At 52.3% G+C, this 14,008-nt stretch overlaps 1 protein-coding gene and 1 long non-coding RNA gene across 8 annotated transcripts; one reads left to right on the top strand and one right to left on the bottom strand.

Annotated features, from left to right (window-relative positions):
- Positions 1-47: 47 nt before the first annotated feature.
- On the bottom strand, positions 48-6,357 carry NAB2 (NGFI-A binding protein 2). 3 transcript variants are annotated; one of them, XR_007517235.1, is made up of 8 exons: positions 6,018-6,354; positions 3,703-4,576; positions 3,137-3,270; positions 2,753-2,804; positions 2,523-2,655; positions 2,138-2,329; positions 828-1,124; positions 48-722 (listed from the first exon to the last, which is right to left on the bottom strand). XR_007517235.1 is itself a non-coding variant. In XM_049883633.1 (7 exons), exons 1-7 carry the CDS (start codon positions 6,098-6,100, stop codon positions 1,015-1,017), a joined length of 1,578 nt encoding a protein of 525 aa, XP_049739590.1. In that variant the 5' UTR covers positions 6,101-6,354; the 3' UTR covers positions 48-1,014. The 3 variants fall into 3 exon arrangements, 2 of the variants coding, with proteins under 2 accessions (XP_049739590.1, XP_049739591.1); XM_049883633.1 differs by having other exon boundaries at positions 48-1,124; XM_049883634.1 differs by lacking the exon at positions 2,138-2,329 and having other exon boundaries at positions 48-1,124; positions 6,018-6,357.
- Positions 6,358-6,536: 179 nt separating this feature from the next.
- Positions 6,537-13,178, top strand: LOC126075692 (uncharacterized). 5 transcript variants are annotated; one of them, XR_007517239.1, is made up of 3 exons: positions 6,537-6,899; positions 8,479-11,699; positions 12,675-13,178. It is a non-coding gene; the product is annotated as an uncharacterized LOC126075692 (long non-coding RNA). The 5 variants fall into 5 exon arrangements; XR_007517240.1 differs by lacking the exon at positions 6,537-6,899 and having other exon boundaries at positions 7,750-9,487; positions 10,733-11,699; XR_007517238.1 differs by lacking the exon at positions 6,537-6,899 and adding an exon at positions 7,753-8,327.
- The last annotated feature ends 830 nt before the right edge of the window (positions 13,179-14,008 follow it).

The raw sequence follows: 14,008 nt of genomic DNA, 5'->3' as shown, positions 1-14,008 counted from the left end.
CCAGCAGTGTGTCTTTTGTACTTTCAGTTTTGAGTATGACTGGGTGACCGGGACAGTTGGGATTTGGCTCTGGCTCTGCTCAACCTCCAATCCTGCCAGGGGGCGAGAGGGTGGGGTGCTGACCCAGTGTGTAGTACGTACTCCCAGTGACCTAGGGGCCCTACCTGCTGCTCCTATTTCCCTAGCCACTGTGCCAGCGTCCCTCCCACTCCCCCATTCCATGCCACCCTTTCTCTCTTGGGGGAGGAGATCATAGATCCTAAGCCATAAAATAAATTTTATTCCAAAATAACAAAATAAATAATCTACTGTACACGATCTGAAAAGAAAGATGCTCTAACTGCTCAGATAGCTGCTGCAGTCCAGCCCCCAGCTGGGGGAGACTCTGAGTCCAACCCAGGCCTCCCAAGGGAGCTGGTGAAGGGGATCCCACCTCCACCACCAACCTCCCCCTCCGCCAGACAGGGCTGGAGGAAAAGAACTGCTGAGGGCTTGGGGGAGAGATGGGGACGGGTGGCTAACTGCAGCATTTGTTAAATTAAAGAAACAAACTAGAAGCACAAAAATGGGAAAGGGGAGGGGATAGAGGGCAGTTCCAGTGTTCCCAGGCCCCCAGTTCCGGGATAAACATTTCCATTTTTAGCTGCTGGACTTTTCACAGGGAAGTCCCCCTCTCCCCCATGTCCAAACTGAGTCCAACTGCTCACATCACTGGTTCAAACCTAGAGAACGGGAGTGTGTTGTGTAAATGAGGGAAGAGCCCCAAATGCCCTGGAGGCAGAGTCCTCACCCCCTTGACCTGGGCAGGGGTGAGGGGTACCACGCACCCTCCTTGTGTCCTCTCGCCAGGCCCCTGCTCATTATTGCTTGAAGCCCCATAGTCCTTGCTCATGGAGCAGGTGGGGAGGTAGGAGAAGGGCAGCGGAAGGATCCAGGTTCTGACTAGACTCCAGGGATCTCGAGTGGGGGGATCTGTCTGTGTGAGCCAGAAGTCCAGGGACCCCAGTCTGCCCCTCACTGCCGGCTGGCCTCAGCCTCCACTTTCACGCTGCTCCGGCGCCCCTCCACCAGCGCGGGGTGGGGTCCTGGGGCAGGACATCGGTCCAGTAGCCCTTCCTCGAACTCTGCAGGGAGGAGAAAGAGGTTAGGAGGCTGTAGGGGTGAAGGCTGCAGAGAGTGGTGGCTGGGAACAGAAGCAGGGACAAAGAGAACTATGAAAGATGAGCTGGATTTACTGAATTATTGTCTCCTGCCCACTGCAGGTGTATAGAAGGGAGATTCAGAACACAAGTGTGCTTGGCCCCCTCCTCTTCCTGGCTGTGTGTAGCTCCCTCTGTCTCTGTATGGGTCTCTCTGTCTCTCCCGCCTCCGTTCTGCTGGAATTTCTCGTTCTGTCAGGAGCTGCGGGGGCGGCTTGGCTCTGACCTCTCCCTCTCCCCCCTCCCTGGGCTCTGCCACCCCCACTCATCCCTGGCCCCCTCCCAGAACCCACCCACCTTACCATGGCCCCTCAAGTTTCTGGAAAGCCAAATCAGGGGGAACACAGGAAACCAGCCTCCCAGCTCCTCCCCTAAGAAGAGCCCCCCTCCAGTCCCCGCCCCCACTTCCCACCCACGCAGAGTTTAAAAATACCAAGCCAGGGTTGGTGGCTTTGTCTGCTGCGTCACTCTCAGCCCAGCCGATGCCCAGCTCTCTGCTGGCCCACTCCCCTTCTCCCATCCACAAAGAATGCATCCCCCCGCTTTGGGGTCTTCTACATCCAAGCTAGACAACCCTACCACTGTAACTCCTAGTCTGCTCCACCCTCCACCTGCAGTGCTGCAAATTATATTCAAGCTTTCTTCACTGGTGGCCCTCCTTCCTGCTTCCTTTCACCCATGTTCTTTGTCCCCCCACCCCCCCCACCCCAACTCACCCTTCACAGATCTCCATTAGCGTCAGACCCTCCCCAGTGCGAATAACCTGCAGGGTCCTCCTCTCCTCAATCCAAGGTCTGGCTGGTTAAAGCCTGACCCTCCTACTACTGTTTCTGGCTATTACATCCCTCTTCTTCCTGCCTGGCCCCAGAATAACCAAAATAACTGTATGGGGCCGGGGTGGCTGGGGTGCTTGGGGACAGCACTGCTGGCTGCCTCACCTGCGAGAGGTGGCTTTGCAGGCACACAGGGGCTGAGGCGGCCCACGCGGTCATGGGAGACGAGGCGGGCCAGCCGCAGCCCCTCATCCATCAGTGTCTGCTGCAGGATATGGCGACTCCACAACCCATGGGCTGGCAATGCCAGAGGCAGGTCAGCAGGGGGCGGCGTCAGCCTTGGGCACGACCCCACAGCTGTGGGCATGGGCACGGGTCAGATAAAGGACTGCAGCGAACTGAACCCCCACCCTCGACAACACAGCCAGACCCAGAGGCCCTTCTGCCCCCATCCAGCCAGGCCTCCCACTCCTGTTCCAGGCAGCTGCCTCCTGCCTCCCTCCTCCCCATCCCCCAATGAGGAGAGAAGACTGCTCTGATACCCACTCACCCTGCAAGTGTCCATCTAAACTCTCCCCAGACAGGCTGGCACTGTCCTCCTCCAGGCTGGGGCGGTATGCAGGTGCATAGGACTCAGGGCCTGGGGGAGGCTGCTGGATTTCAGAATGACTCTGCTCTCCAACCTGTAAAATACCCCAAAAGGGGAAATGAGGACACAGCAAGGGGAAGGGGACGGGTAAGGCTGCCCTACCTCCCTCACACTCATCCTGGAGAACCCACCTCCTGTTTCAACTTCTTCAGGGGGGGGCCTCCCAATTCTTCAGGGTGGATCCTGAAAAGATGGAGAGGAATGAAGTGGTACAGGCTGGGGAGGACCACATGAACGGCAAAACAGAATCTGAGCACGAGTACACCTTATTTAAAGACTGCAAAGCAGCTGGCTAGGCAGGAAGCTCCAGTTCGGGCACTATACTTGTGGGGGTCTAGGAGGGGCCTGAAGAGGATTAAACAATGGGCTAGAACTCAGACCAGCCAACACTACCAAAGACAGGATGTGAAAATAGATGGGAAGCAGGCTTAGAGGCTCCTAGCTCAAGGTTAGGCCATGATCCATCTCTTTGGCAAGGGTCCAATCCAGGAAGGACCTGGGGAAGGGGGTCTCACCTAGAACCCTTCAAGGAGGACAAGTAGGTGCTCTCACGGGCCACTTGGCGGGACAAGGAGAAGAGCTCCACCCTTCGCAGTAAAAGTGTGTTGTCCCTCATGCAGAACTGGGCAGCAGCCTCATTGATAGTCAGCTGTTGGAGAAAAGACAGCCAGGGCAGTCAGACTCCTAACTCCTCCCATTGCCTTGTCCTCACACCCCTTCACCATGGAGGCCTATCCACCACAGGCTTGTTTTGGTTTTGAAGCTACACAGAAGCTTTCTTAGGGAAGGAGACAAGAGCTAACACCCCCAGCTTCCTAGGAATGTCTGGGGCCTCCTTCCTATCTATGGGGTCCCGAGCGACCCTAAGCCGGACAACTGGTCCTGGTTTCTCTCTCTGCTTTCTTCTCAGTTAGGGATGGAAGTGCTGCAGCAGCTGGGGTCAAGGTATGTGGAATAGGAGATTGTGGCCTGGAGTTCAGACCAAGCAGTAACGACATAGACTGAGAAAACGCTAGGATTCACAGAGGTGAGGGGGTGAGGCCCAGGAGCCAAGGGCAATTTTGGGAGGCAAGGTCCTCACCTCATGCAGGCTGAGTTGCTTGCCCTCTCGCCGCTTGGAGTCAAAGCGGCCATAGATGATGCTGTACTTGCGAATCTCCTCTTCTTTCTGGCTGTCACTATCATCCATCTCAAAGATGTGCCCCACGCTCCGTGCCAGCTTCTTATTCAGCTTTAGCAGGGAGGTTACCTCCCCAGCATCCCCCCTTGGGAAGCTCCGGAAGATTCTCTCCACACTCTCTACCACCATGCGAACCATTTCTGGCTCCAGTCGGTCTGGACCACCCCCAGTCCCACCTACTGCTAGTCCCCCAGCCCCAGTTCCCTCAGGGACTCCTCCCCCTGCAGGTGGGGAGAAGGGGGGTGAGCCAGCCTCCTCTTCTCCTCCTGCCCCAACATCCGACTCTGGAGTGCTCCGACCTGGCCAGATCCGGGGATCCCCTGCCCCAGGTCCCCCTGACAGTGGTGACAGCTTCTCCCCAAGTTCCAGGGGGCTTTTGGGGCTAAAACTGCGGGCACTACCCGCCTTTTCCCCTGGGCTGCCATGCCCATTGCTCATGTTCCCTTTCCGGGTACCCGCAGTCTCAGAGATCTTGAACAGGGGGATGCTGGAGACGGGTACGGCAGGCACTGGCTGGCTGAAGAGCCCTGGATTTGTGGCCCACTCTCTCAGTGCCTTCTGCAGGCGCCGGACATGAAGGGGCTTAGTGGCCATGCCCACGAGTGCCATGATCTCCAGGAACTCCTCCTCCCCCGCCTCACACAGCTGCTGCACGTCGTCCCCTCCCTGCTGGATGAAGGTCTCGTAGTAGGAAAGGAGATTGGCACGCTGCAGGACCCGGTACAGCTGCAGCTCCCCCAGCGTCCGAGGCAGTGCCATTGCTCGGGCACTGGGCCTGAGAAGGAGGTGCACAAGAGAGAGAGACAGTGGATCCAAGTCCCTTGTTGGGTACCAGCCCATCCCCACAACTGTCTTCTCTTGGCTGCCTGCTTTTCTTCCCTTCTCTTAAACGCTCTATCTGCCCAGTGCCCAAGCCTAAACACAGACCATGAGAATCAAGACACTCACTGCTCAGAAATACAAGCATGCCAGTGCCATCCCAGAGTGGCCAGAAGTACACAAAGCCAATGCCCAGTCTTTACAGGAGTCAAAGACTCAGCCTCTGCCTTCAGCTTTTATCCTGCAGGCCTGGTGCAAGGAGCACTGAAACCTGCCAGCCCAGCCCTGAGGTGGCTGGACCTCCCTCTCTCCCAGAATGCAGATTTCACCTTGAACTCTAAATACTCAAAAATCTCAACATTACCCAAGATGACATCTCACTCTAAGGTGAAGGCCCACCTTTTCATCCCACATGGACAGTGGGAACCCTGCTGGCTAGCTCCACACCCACATGACATGCTGCCCAGGTGGATGAGAGGGAGGGGTGTGGCCCCTTCCCCGCCCTTTTCAACTAATGAGCCAGGGGACCCATGTTCCTCTCCCAGGGCTTAGATGGTCTTCTTAAAGCACCCTTCTAGGACCTACCCTCCCCCCCAAGCTACCCAGTGCCCCTCAGTTGGCCCCTCTCCTAGCAGTGACCTTCCCCACTTGCTAGCTAGGCCTGTCCCTTGATGGGGGGGGGGGGGAATGCCTCAATTGTTCTGCTTTGGGGCCCTTCCGCCCACACACACTCCCACAGTGGTAGGGTCTGTGGGCGAAAACCGCCCGGAGACTCCCGCCTACTTTCCACTCCTTCATTTCCCACCCACATCTTCAAGTGGAGTGGAGGAGCGGCTCAAGGCGGGAGGGGCTGCACATCAGCTCTTCTACACTCCCCCCCCCCCCCGCACTGCTGTAACTAGAAAGACTGAAAAGGAAAAACAGGCTTAACACATTCCTCTGCTTCCCCAGTGCCCTAAAGATGCTCTCTTGGCCCAAAGGCGCTGGCTTCTCCCGGACCCCGGGGCCCCGCGCACTCCGTGCCAACGCCAGATTGAGCCAGCCAGCGGCCCTCCCGCGACACTCTTGCCTCCAGCTCCAAGGGCTTCCCCTGGTGCTTGGGGGCTCCCACGTTCTTTGTGGGGAGCTCACAATGCCTCCAGATCCCTGCCAGATCATGCTCACAGAGTAAACGGGTGAGGAGGAGCCAGGTACTACTCTTTCACATTCAGCTCATCAAATCCCTGCTGCCCCAGGGTCCCCTAATTCGAAAACTCACCCCCTCTCCCATCAGTCTCCACCCCCCCACCCCCATCCCGCTTCCCTTGTTCTCTCCCAGACCCCTGCCCCCCCGGACCCCATTCCGAAGTCCGACTCCACCCATCTCCATTCCCCGACGCTTCCCTTTGCCCACTAACTTGAGTCTGGGCTGCGGGGTCCGGTGGGCGCTGTCCCCTCCGCCCAGCGGCTGCTCGGCAGTGGGGGAGGGCGCTCTGTGCATGGACGGCAAGAGACCACCCGGGCTGCCCCTCTCGGTGCTCAGCGCTCAGCACCTGGTGCGCGCTGCGCTCTTCCCGGTGCGCGATACCGTGTCCGTAGCTGTCCAGGCTCCGTCCCTCCCTCCACGTCTCCTCTCTCCGAGCCTCCGCGCCTCTGTCTGTGCCTCTGCCCCCCCCCTCCCCGGCTGCGCTTGCCGCCTCTCCGCTCCTCCGCCCCCGCAGGACGCACGGGGAGCGAGGCCCGGCGCTGCGCAGGCTGCTGGGCGGGCAGAGGGCGTGGGCAGTGCCGGGGCGGAGGCCGGGGGCGGGGGGCGGGAGTCCAGGTCTGTCCGCCGCGGAGAGGCCTCGGCGGAGAGATGGAGAGAGGCGGAGATTGCGGGGAGGGGGTGTGAAACAGGAGGCGGGGGCGGTGACTGGGAGCCGGGGTGCCAAGTTGGAGATCGAGGTGACTGAGGCCGAGCTGTGGAAGGCGGGCTTGGGGACCCAGCGGGCGGGGCGAGGTCGCTCCGTGCCGCCCACCCCGGATGCACAGCCAGCCTTCTCCGCACCCACGTGTCCACGTGAGCGCCCCGCCGGCGACATTCCTACACCCCCACCACCTTTACTCCTCTGAGCTGAGAGCGGAGTTTCACAACCGCGCGCAAGTACACAAAGACAACAGAAGCGCACGGACGGGTAAAGGCACTGAGACAACTACGCGGACGCCCGCGGCCCACACTGCGAGGGCGTCGTGGTGCCGTATGTGTGAATGTTAGGAGCGAGCCGGCCAAAGTTGGCGGAAAATTGTGCGCAGCTCTGCTGGTGCGTGCATCTGACTACCATAGGGTTTGAACGTAAGGCAGATCTGTGAGCGTAGGGCTTGCTCTGGAGGAATCCCTTAGGTATTCCGGTGCCATTCCCCAGTCCTAAAAGGAGTAATCTGGGGAGACTGCTATCGGAAACCCAGGCCTCCTCCATCCCTGCCTCCCTTGTTGCCGAAGTTTGGGAAAACAGGAACAGGAGGTCACCACATAGGTTCTCTTTCATTAGACGCGTCAGGGTTTGTTAGCGCTTAGGTCAGGCAGGGGGTATGCTGCTTGCTGTGGTAGTAGAACTGTTCCTTGAGAATGTCCGTGTGGCAAAGCTGGGATAAGAAGATACCCTTCTGGGACACCTATTAGGGGATCTCGTTAGAGTCTAGTTGAGGAGCTGCAGGAGGCGCGCGTCCGACTTGCTTCCTTATTTAAGCGCTAGATGGAGAAGCGCCTTCAAGGACTTAGGCCCCCCCATCCCCAACCCACCACCTCCTCCCCCTTTTGTTTCTCCCAGCCCCATCTGGTTCCCATTTCGCTGCCGCCTACGGCTGGAAGGGCTGGAGGGGGGGCGGTGGGGGCTCTGAAGCCCCGCCCAGCGGCTCGCGGCCGGGGTAAAAGGGGGTGAGGGGGCGGCGGAAAGAGAGTGGACAGGCCAGAGGCAAGGTTCCCCTTGGTCTGAAACCTCAGCCCAGCCACGCCCCGCCATTCCGCGCTTCTGAGTGGCCCAAGGCTGCAGGGCGTGGGTGGCGCGGGCGGGAGCTGGTTCTACATTCCGGCCCAGCGAAGGGACCTTTCTGTCTCCGGTGGGGGCAGGGGAAGAGGGGTGCGTTATTGGGGAGGACTTCAATGCTTCATTCCATTAAAAGCAAAACACAGTGCGGGGGCGGGGGGGTACTAGGCACAAGGAAAGTTGCCGCTTCCAAATCTCCATCCTACAACTGGACAGCGCGGCTAGACGCGCTCCCTCCGGGGTCGCCCCCCCCGCCCCCTTTGCTGTGTGCGGGGGCGGCCCCTCCCCCACTCCACCTTCGGGTTATTTCTGAGCTTGGGCTGCCAGCCGCTGGCCCCGGGTTTCCACGTGCCCCCTCCCTCTCGCCGCCCACGCTCCCCGTGACGCACATCCTCCGCCCACGCAGCCTCTGCTCAAGGCGCCCCCTTCTCCCCCGCCCGCGCCCCCTTGAGGCGGCGCTGAACCCTCGAATCCGGAGGGAGACCGAGGCCCGGGGAAGGGACCGGAGCAGGGCGTGAAGCAAGAAGGCGGGAACCTGCTGGGCGTCAGGCGCCTGGGTACCCATGTAGGAAAGAGAACGAGGGAGGAGCCGATCTAGTGCCCTCTGCCCCTTGGTCCTGGGGCGGGTCTTCGGCCAGAGAAGGAAGAAGGGAGAAAAGCTCGCGGACTGTGTGTGAGAGTGAAAGTGTTTGCATATTTATCAAGGTTGTCTTGAGGTTTAAATAAGAAAACTATTTTTAAATTGTAAAATACTAAGTAAACTTAAGACGCTATTACTGGTCTGTGCTTCTGGATCCTGAGATTGTATATTTATGTTTCTTTACATTTGCTTGTGTATCTGTGTCTTTTTCTCTAGGTTTGTATCTGAGAGTCCCTGTGTGTGGATTTAAAAATACATATATTTTTAAAATCGTTGACTTGTCAGGCCCCGCTGGAGGCCCAGAGCGCCCCCGCAGGGGGAGCTGCCGAGATGTCTGTTCTTTTCCCTCCCACTCCAACCACCCCAACTCCCCTCCTACTCCCTTCCGTTGAGAACAAGGAATTTCCAGCCTTGAGAAAAGAGACACAGAAACGAAGAGAGGCCAAGACCATGGAAAACCATCGAAAAACATAAAGATAAGAGACTTGTGGGGGGAGGATGACAAAAGGGGGGGTTGGGACAAATACAAATTCATTTTTTCTTTTTTGTCCCCAGAGTCACTTTTTCTCACTCCGTACCAGTTCCTTACCTGACTCACCTGCCTCCCTCTCCCCAGCTTTTCCCGGTGTTCCCAGACGCCCATAGAGCAGAGCTACGTGTCCCATTTAATCAAGGATGAATCCCGTTATCATCCGCACTGGTTTCTTCCATGAAGCTTTTCTGAGAATAAGACGAAGGAAAACAATATCCTTAGTCCTGGTTTTCCAAGAAAAAAAAAAAGTTGGGAAGAAATGGGGAAATGTGGGTGGAAGAAGAGTGAGGAAACTGAAACCCAGAAAGATTGTTTTTCGTCACCACGTGCGGATTTCCATCTAGCAGACTACCATCCTCGCTGCTGTCCCCACGTTTTCACCAGGCTAATTCCACTTCCAGGTTTCTAGCTTGGCTCAAATGTCACTTTCCCGGACTTTCCCTTTCCTGGACCCTCTTAAGCATCTAGGCAGAATTCCTCCCATCTCGGTGGCCTCCTGGATGTTTGTACACATTTGAATTAACAGTTGCTTGTTTCACCCTGGGACCTCGAGAGGCAGGCCTGGGATCTGGTGGGTCCCCTGAGATGAATGAATTGGTGATGGACTTTACAGGCCTGAGGTGCTTTGAAAAGAGCAGTTGGTCCGGCTTGTACTCCAAAAGGGGCTGAACTTTGGCAAAACTAAGTGGAAAGGTTTGTTTTCCACATATCTTCCCCTGTTGAATTTTCCAGTGAGTCTCACAAGTTTGGCTCCTTGGCTTTCTAAAATGTCCACTATTCTGGTAAATTAACCCCAGGTGCTAAAGGAGAAGGCTGAAACCCTTCCTAGTAATAGAAAGATGAAAAATTAATCTCCTTTTTTGTTCTTGAAGTAATATATCAGAATAAGTAGTCTAAGGAGTGATCTTCAATTTGGTCATTTCACAAGAGATTCTTCACTCTTCAAAGACAATGCTAACCTTTGCGTTTATGGAACTCAAGACGAGTAGTGGAAATAGACATATCAACAGATAATTACAACATAATGCAATCGGGGGGTACAGACAATGGCTGAAGTATAGAGACCAAGTGCTCCATTTTGCTTGGGGTTGTGGAGGACTGGCTTTAAGACTTATTAGAGTGGGTGCAAGATTTTGAAGTATGAATAGGAGATTTCCAGGAGGGACAGTTGTCAGATCAGAATGTGAGAATGCACAGACGTGTGAAACGATATGTTTTTGAAACTAGAAATTGTTATTATCGCTGGAGGGGAGGAGCTCTGGTGGTGCAATGGTTAACTGCTGGGCTGCTAACCAAAGGTTGGTGGTTTGAGCCCACCTGGTGGCTCCTCTGGAGAAAGACCTATAGATCTGCTCCTGTAGAGATTACCGCCTAGAGACCCAGCAGTTCTCTGTCATATGGGAGTGGCTATGAGTTGAGAATCGACTTGACCGCGCCTAAGGACAATATTGCTGGAGAAGGAGTGATTAGAAATGAGTCTAGGAAGGTGTACAAGTTCGTTTCATTAAGGATGGTGTAATCGGGCACTCAAATTATCGTGGCCAAAACAATGGATTCAAGCACACCAACAATTGTAAAGATGGCACAGAACCAGGCAACATTTTGTTCTGTTGTACGTGAGGTTATCATGAGTTGAAGCTGACTCAGTGGCAAGTAACAGCAGACCCGTGCTTCTCAAACTATGGCAAAGGGCCAGTTTTTTTTTTTTTTTAATTTGCAATCCATTGTCTACTACTTTTATAAAATACTCTAAAATGAATTGTTAGAAAAATGAAAGAAAAGTCTCACCTTTATTAGCTTCAATAAATATAAGATTATTCTGTGGGAGTTCGGTAAAGGTTTTAAATGGTTACACTTAATTTCTAAAGTTGTTCAATTGCCGAATGGCAACAAAGTTTGGATGGCATTGTTACTTGTTTCTTTACACCTGTGTTTCAGGTCATATTAAGGACCCTGGACTTCATCTTGTGTATATAATGTGCAGCCATGAAGAGTTTCTAACATGGGAGTGATACGGTCAGGTCTGCATTTGGGAGCAATGTAAAGGAAAGATTATATGGCTGCAAAACCAGCAGGGGGGCTAGCTTGGAGGGACTGAAGTGATCCAAGGGAGAGGTGGCAAGGTGTTGGACTGAGTCACTGGCAGGGGGCATGAAAAGGAAAGGACAGATGCAAAAGATACCAGATGGTAAAATCAGTAGGACTTGATGATTGATAAAGAGTAGTCTGAGAGAAGGAGGATTTAGGGAAACTTTCTAGGTTGGGTGACTGAGTAAATGGAATGGTGTGTTCCTTCTCAAAACTTTGGAATTGTGCTCATCAGCTATTCACAGTCCACAGTCCTAAATTTTATCCACAGTTCCTAAATTCAAAGAGTTATGACAAAAAAAAAAAAACTTCAGATTTTTCCAAATCGAAAGTTTTTTTTTCATAACTCATTTGGCAACAAAACCTAATCTGACCTGAATGTATTTTGTGGTAGAACCTTACCTAAATCTATGTTAGGTTATTTATAGTTTTTGTTTATCCCACTTATTGCAAATATTCATGCATGTCACTGCAGAAATAATGTATTTGATTATTGGGTGGCACAAATGGTGTGCAATTGGCTGCTAACTGAAAGGCTGGCAGTTCACAGAAGAAAAACCTGGTGATTCCGTAAAGATTACAGCCAAAAAAACCCTATGGAGCAGTTCTACTCTGTAACAGGTGGATTGCCATGAGTCAGAATTGATTTGACAACAATGAGTTTTGTTAATCCCAGACCCCACTGGGATTGTTGCCTTAGTGTATATTGTTTTGTTTCATTGTTTTCAGGTGCCATTGAGTGTGTTCTGACTCATAGTGACCCCACGTATAACAGAACAACACATTGTCCAGTCCTGTGCCATCCTCACAATAGTAGGTATGTTTGAGCTTATTGTTGGAGCACCAGTGTCAGTCTATCTCATCCAGGGTCTCTCTCTTTTTCCATCACCCTCTACTTTACCAAGCATGAGGTTCTCCTCCAGGGATTGGTCCTTGCTGATAACGTGTACAAAATTAATGAGACAAAGTCTCACCATTCTCACTTCCAAGAAGCATTCTAGCTGTACTTCTTCCAAGACAGACTTGTTCGTTCTGGCAGTCCATGGTATATTCAATATTCTTTGCCAAGACGATAATTCAAATGCATCAATTCTTTTTTGGTCTTCTGAAATTTAATATGGTACATATCAAAAAAATTCTGAATTCTGAAACACATTTACTATCCAGATTGACCACCCCATTTACTCATCAGTCTTGGCCTGAGTTACTATTGGCTATTTGCATAAATCAGACCCACCTGCAGATAATGAATATTCATTGCAGTGTGTGCTATATAGGCTTAGGAATTAGTCTGAAAATGTTTTGAGCAGTGATTGTATTGCTAAAACAAGGCTAAAAGCTTCTGGAGTGACTACCTTCAAGTTACACCACTCGTTTGGACGATAAATTGTGATGTGTTTATGGACAGTTGGTCTCGTTACCATATACGTTGTTGACACATTTTAATAGTCAATGATCTGTTGGAACTAGTTCCCAGTATTTCACACCCCTATGCTGTGGCTTTTAGTTCAAACCAAAGATGGAGCTCTGAATGGTAAGAATTTGGGGACTGGTAGAAACTGAAATTTTTAAAAATAGTTTTACTTTTTAGAACAGTTTTAGATTTACAGAAAAGTTAAGATGGCATAGAGAGTTCCCACACCATATACCCCACATCCAGTTTCTTTGATTATTAATATCCTACATGAGTGTGGTACATTTGTCATGATGAATGAGCCTGTTTTGATGTATTTTAAGTCCATAGTTTATTTAGATGTCCTTAGTTTTCCCCTAATGCCTTTTTCTGTTGCAGGATCTCATCCATGATGCCACATTACATTTAGTTTTCAAGTCTCCTTAAGCTCCTCTTGACTGTGACGGCCTCTCAGCCTTTCCTTGCTTTTGAGGACTACTTTGAAGGATGCCCCTCTCTTGTAATTTGTGTAGGGTTTTATGATTAGACTGGGGTTGTGAGTTTTGGGAAGAAAAACCACAGAGGTAGAGTGGCATTTTCATACAGTGTATAAAGGATACGTAGTATTAATATGATTTATCACTGTTGGTATTGACCTCTCCAGGTCAGCTGAGGGATTGTGTGTGTGAGATATAGGATGACCATTGTAACAGGGGTGGCCTAGACTTTTCTTTCAGGGGGATGAAATTTCTTCTGTAGTCCAGCACTCCCCCCCCAACTTTGGCTATTCAAAAATCACATTATTTTGAAAGCTTGAACCTTCCCTAGCAGTTACCCCCTTCCTGAATTCAGACTTCTAGACTCCTAAACTGTGAGAAAATAAATTTGTGTTTGTTGAAGCCATCCACTTGGGTTATTTCTGTTATAGCACCACTATGTGACTAAGACAGTCACCCAGAGCTGGGTCTTCACAGATTGACTGCCTGCATAGTCCTTTTCTGTCCACCCTTCACCCAAAGCTGGCTCCTCATGCGTTAGGACTCTGTCATGACTGCCTGTGCAGCTTCCTTGTGAATTAGCCATCCCAAGTTAAGTCCAAGTCTCATTGCCCCTTTGTGGGGTTGTTAGTTCTCTATAACAGCTCACAAAATTCACAGAGACGATTATCTACACTTGCAGTTATCCATTTTTTATAACCAGGAAGGATACAGGTGAGGAGCTGTGTCAGACAAGGTGTAGGAGAGTTCGTGGCATGAGACTTCTGTTGTCCTCCGGGACATGGCATACTCTCTCTTGCATGGGTGTTCTTGCCACTCCAGGATCCCAAAGAGAGCTCCAAGGTCCAGGATCTTTAAGTCATTGGGACTTCAGTGTATACGGATGTCTCAATGAATGTGCATGATTGATTCCCTCTCACCCACCTCCCTTTCTGAGGTTTGCTGCCAGGGTGAGGCTTGTGAAGCCCCTACTCATTTGCACATATTTAAGTGTCTCCGAGAAGTCTTGGTGGTGGTGCAATGGTTAAGAGCTCAGCTGCTAACTGAAAGAACGGTTAGTGGTTCAAACGCACCAGCTACTCCACAGGAAAAAAGACTCTGGTGAACTGCTTCGATAAAGATTAAAGCCTAGAAAACTCTATGGGGCAGTCCTATTCTGTCCTATAGGGTCGCTATGAGTTGGAATCAATTCAACAGCGCATAAGAACAAGAAGTGTTGCCTGGCTATATTTTAAT

Source organism: Elephas maximus, chromosome 4, assembly GCF_024166365.1.
Source record: "Elephas maximus indicus isolate mEleMax1 chromosome 4, mEleMax1 primary haplotype, whole genome shotgun sequence".
In the NCBI taxonomy this organism is placed as follows: domain Eukaryota; kingdom Metazoa; phylum Chordata; class Mammalia; order Proboscidea; family Elephantidae; genus Elephas; species Elephas maximus.
Note: the sequence above shows the minus strand (reverse complement) of the source record. Positions and strands in the feature narration are given on the sequence as shown.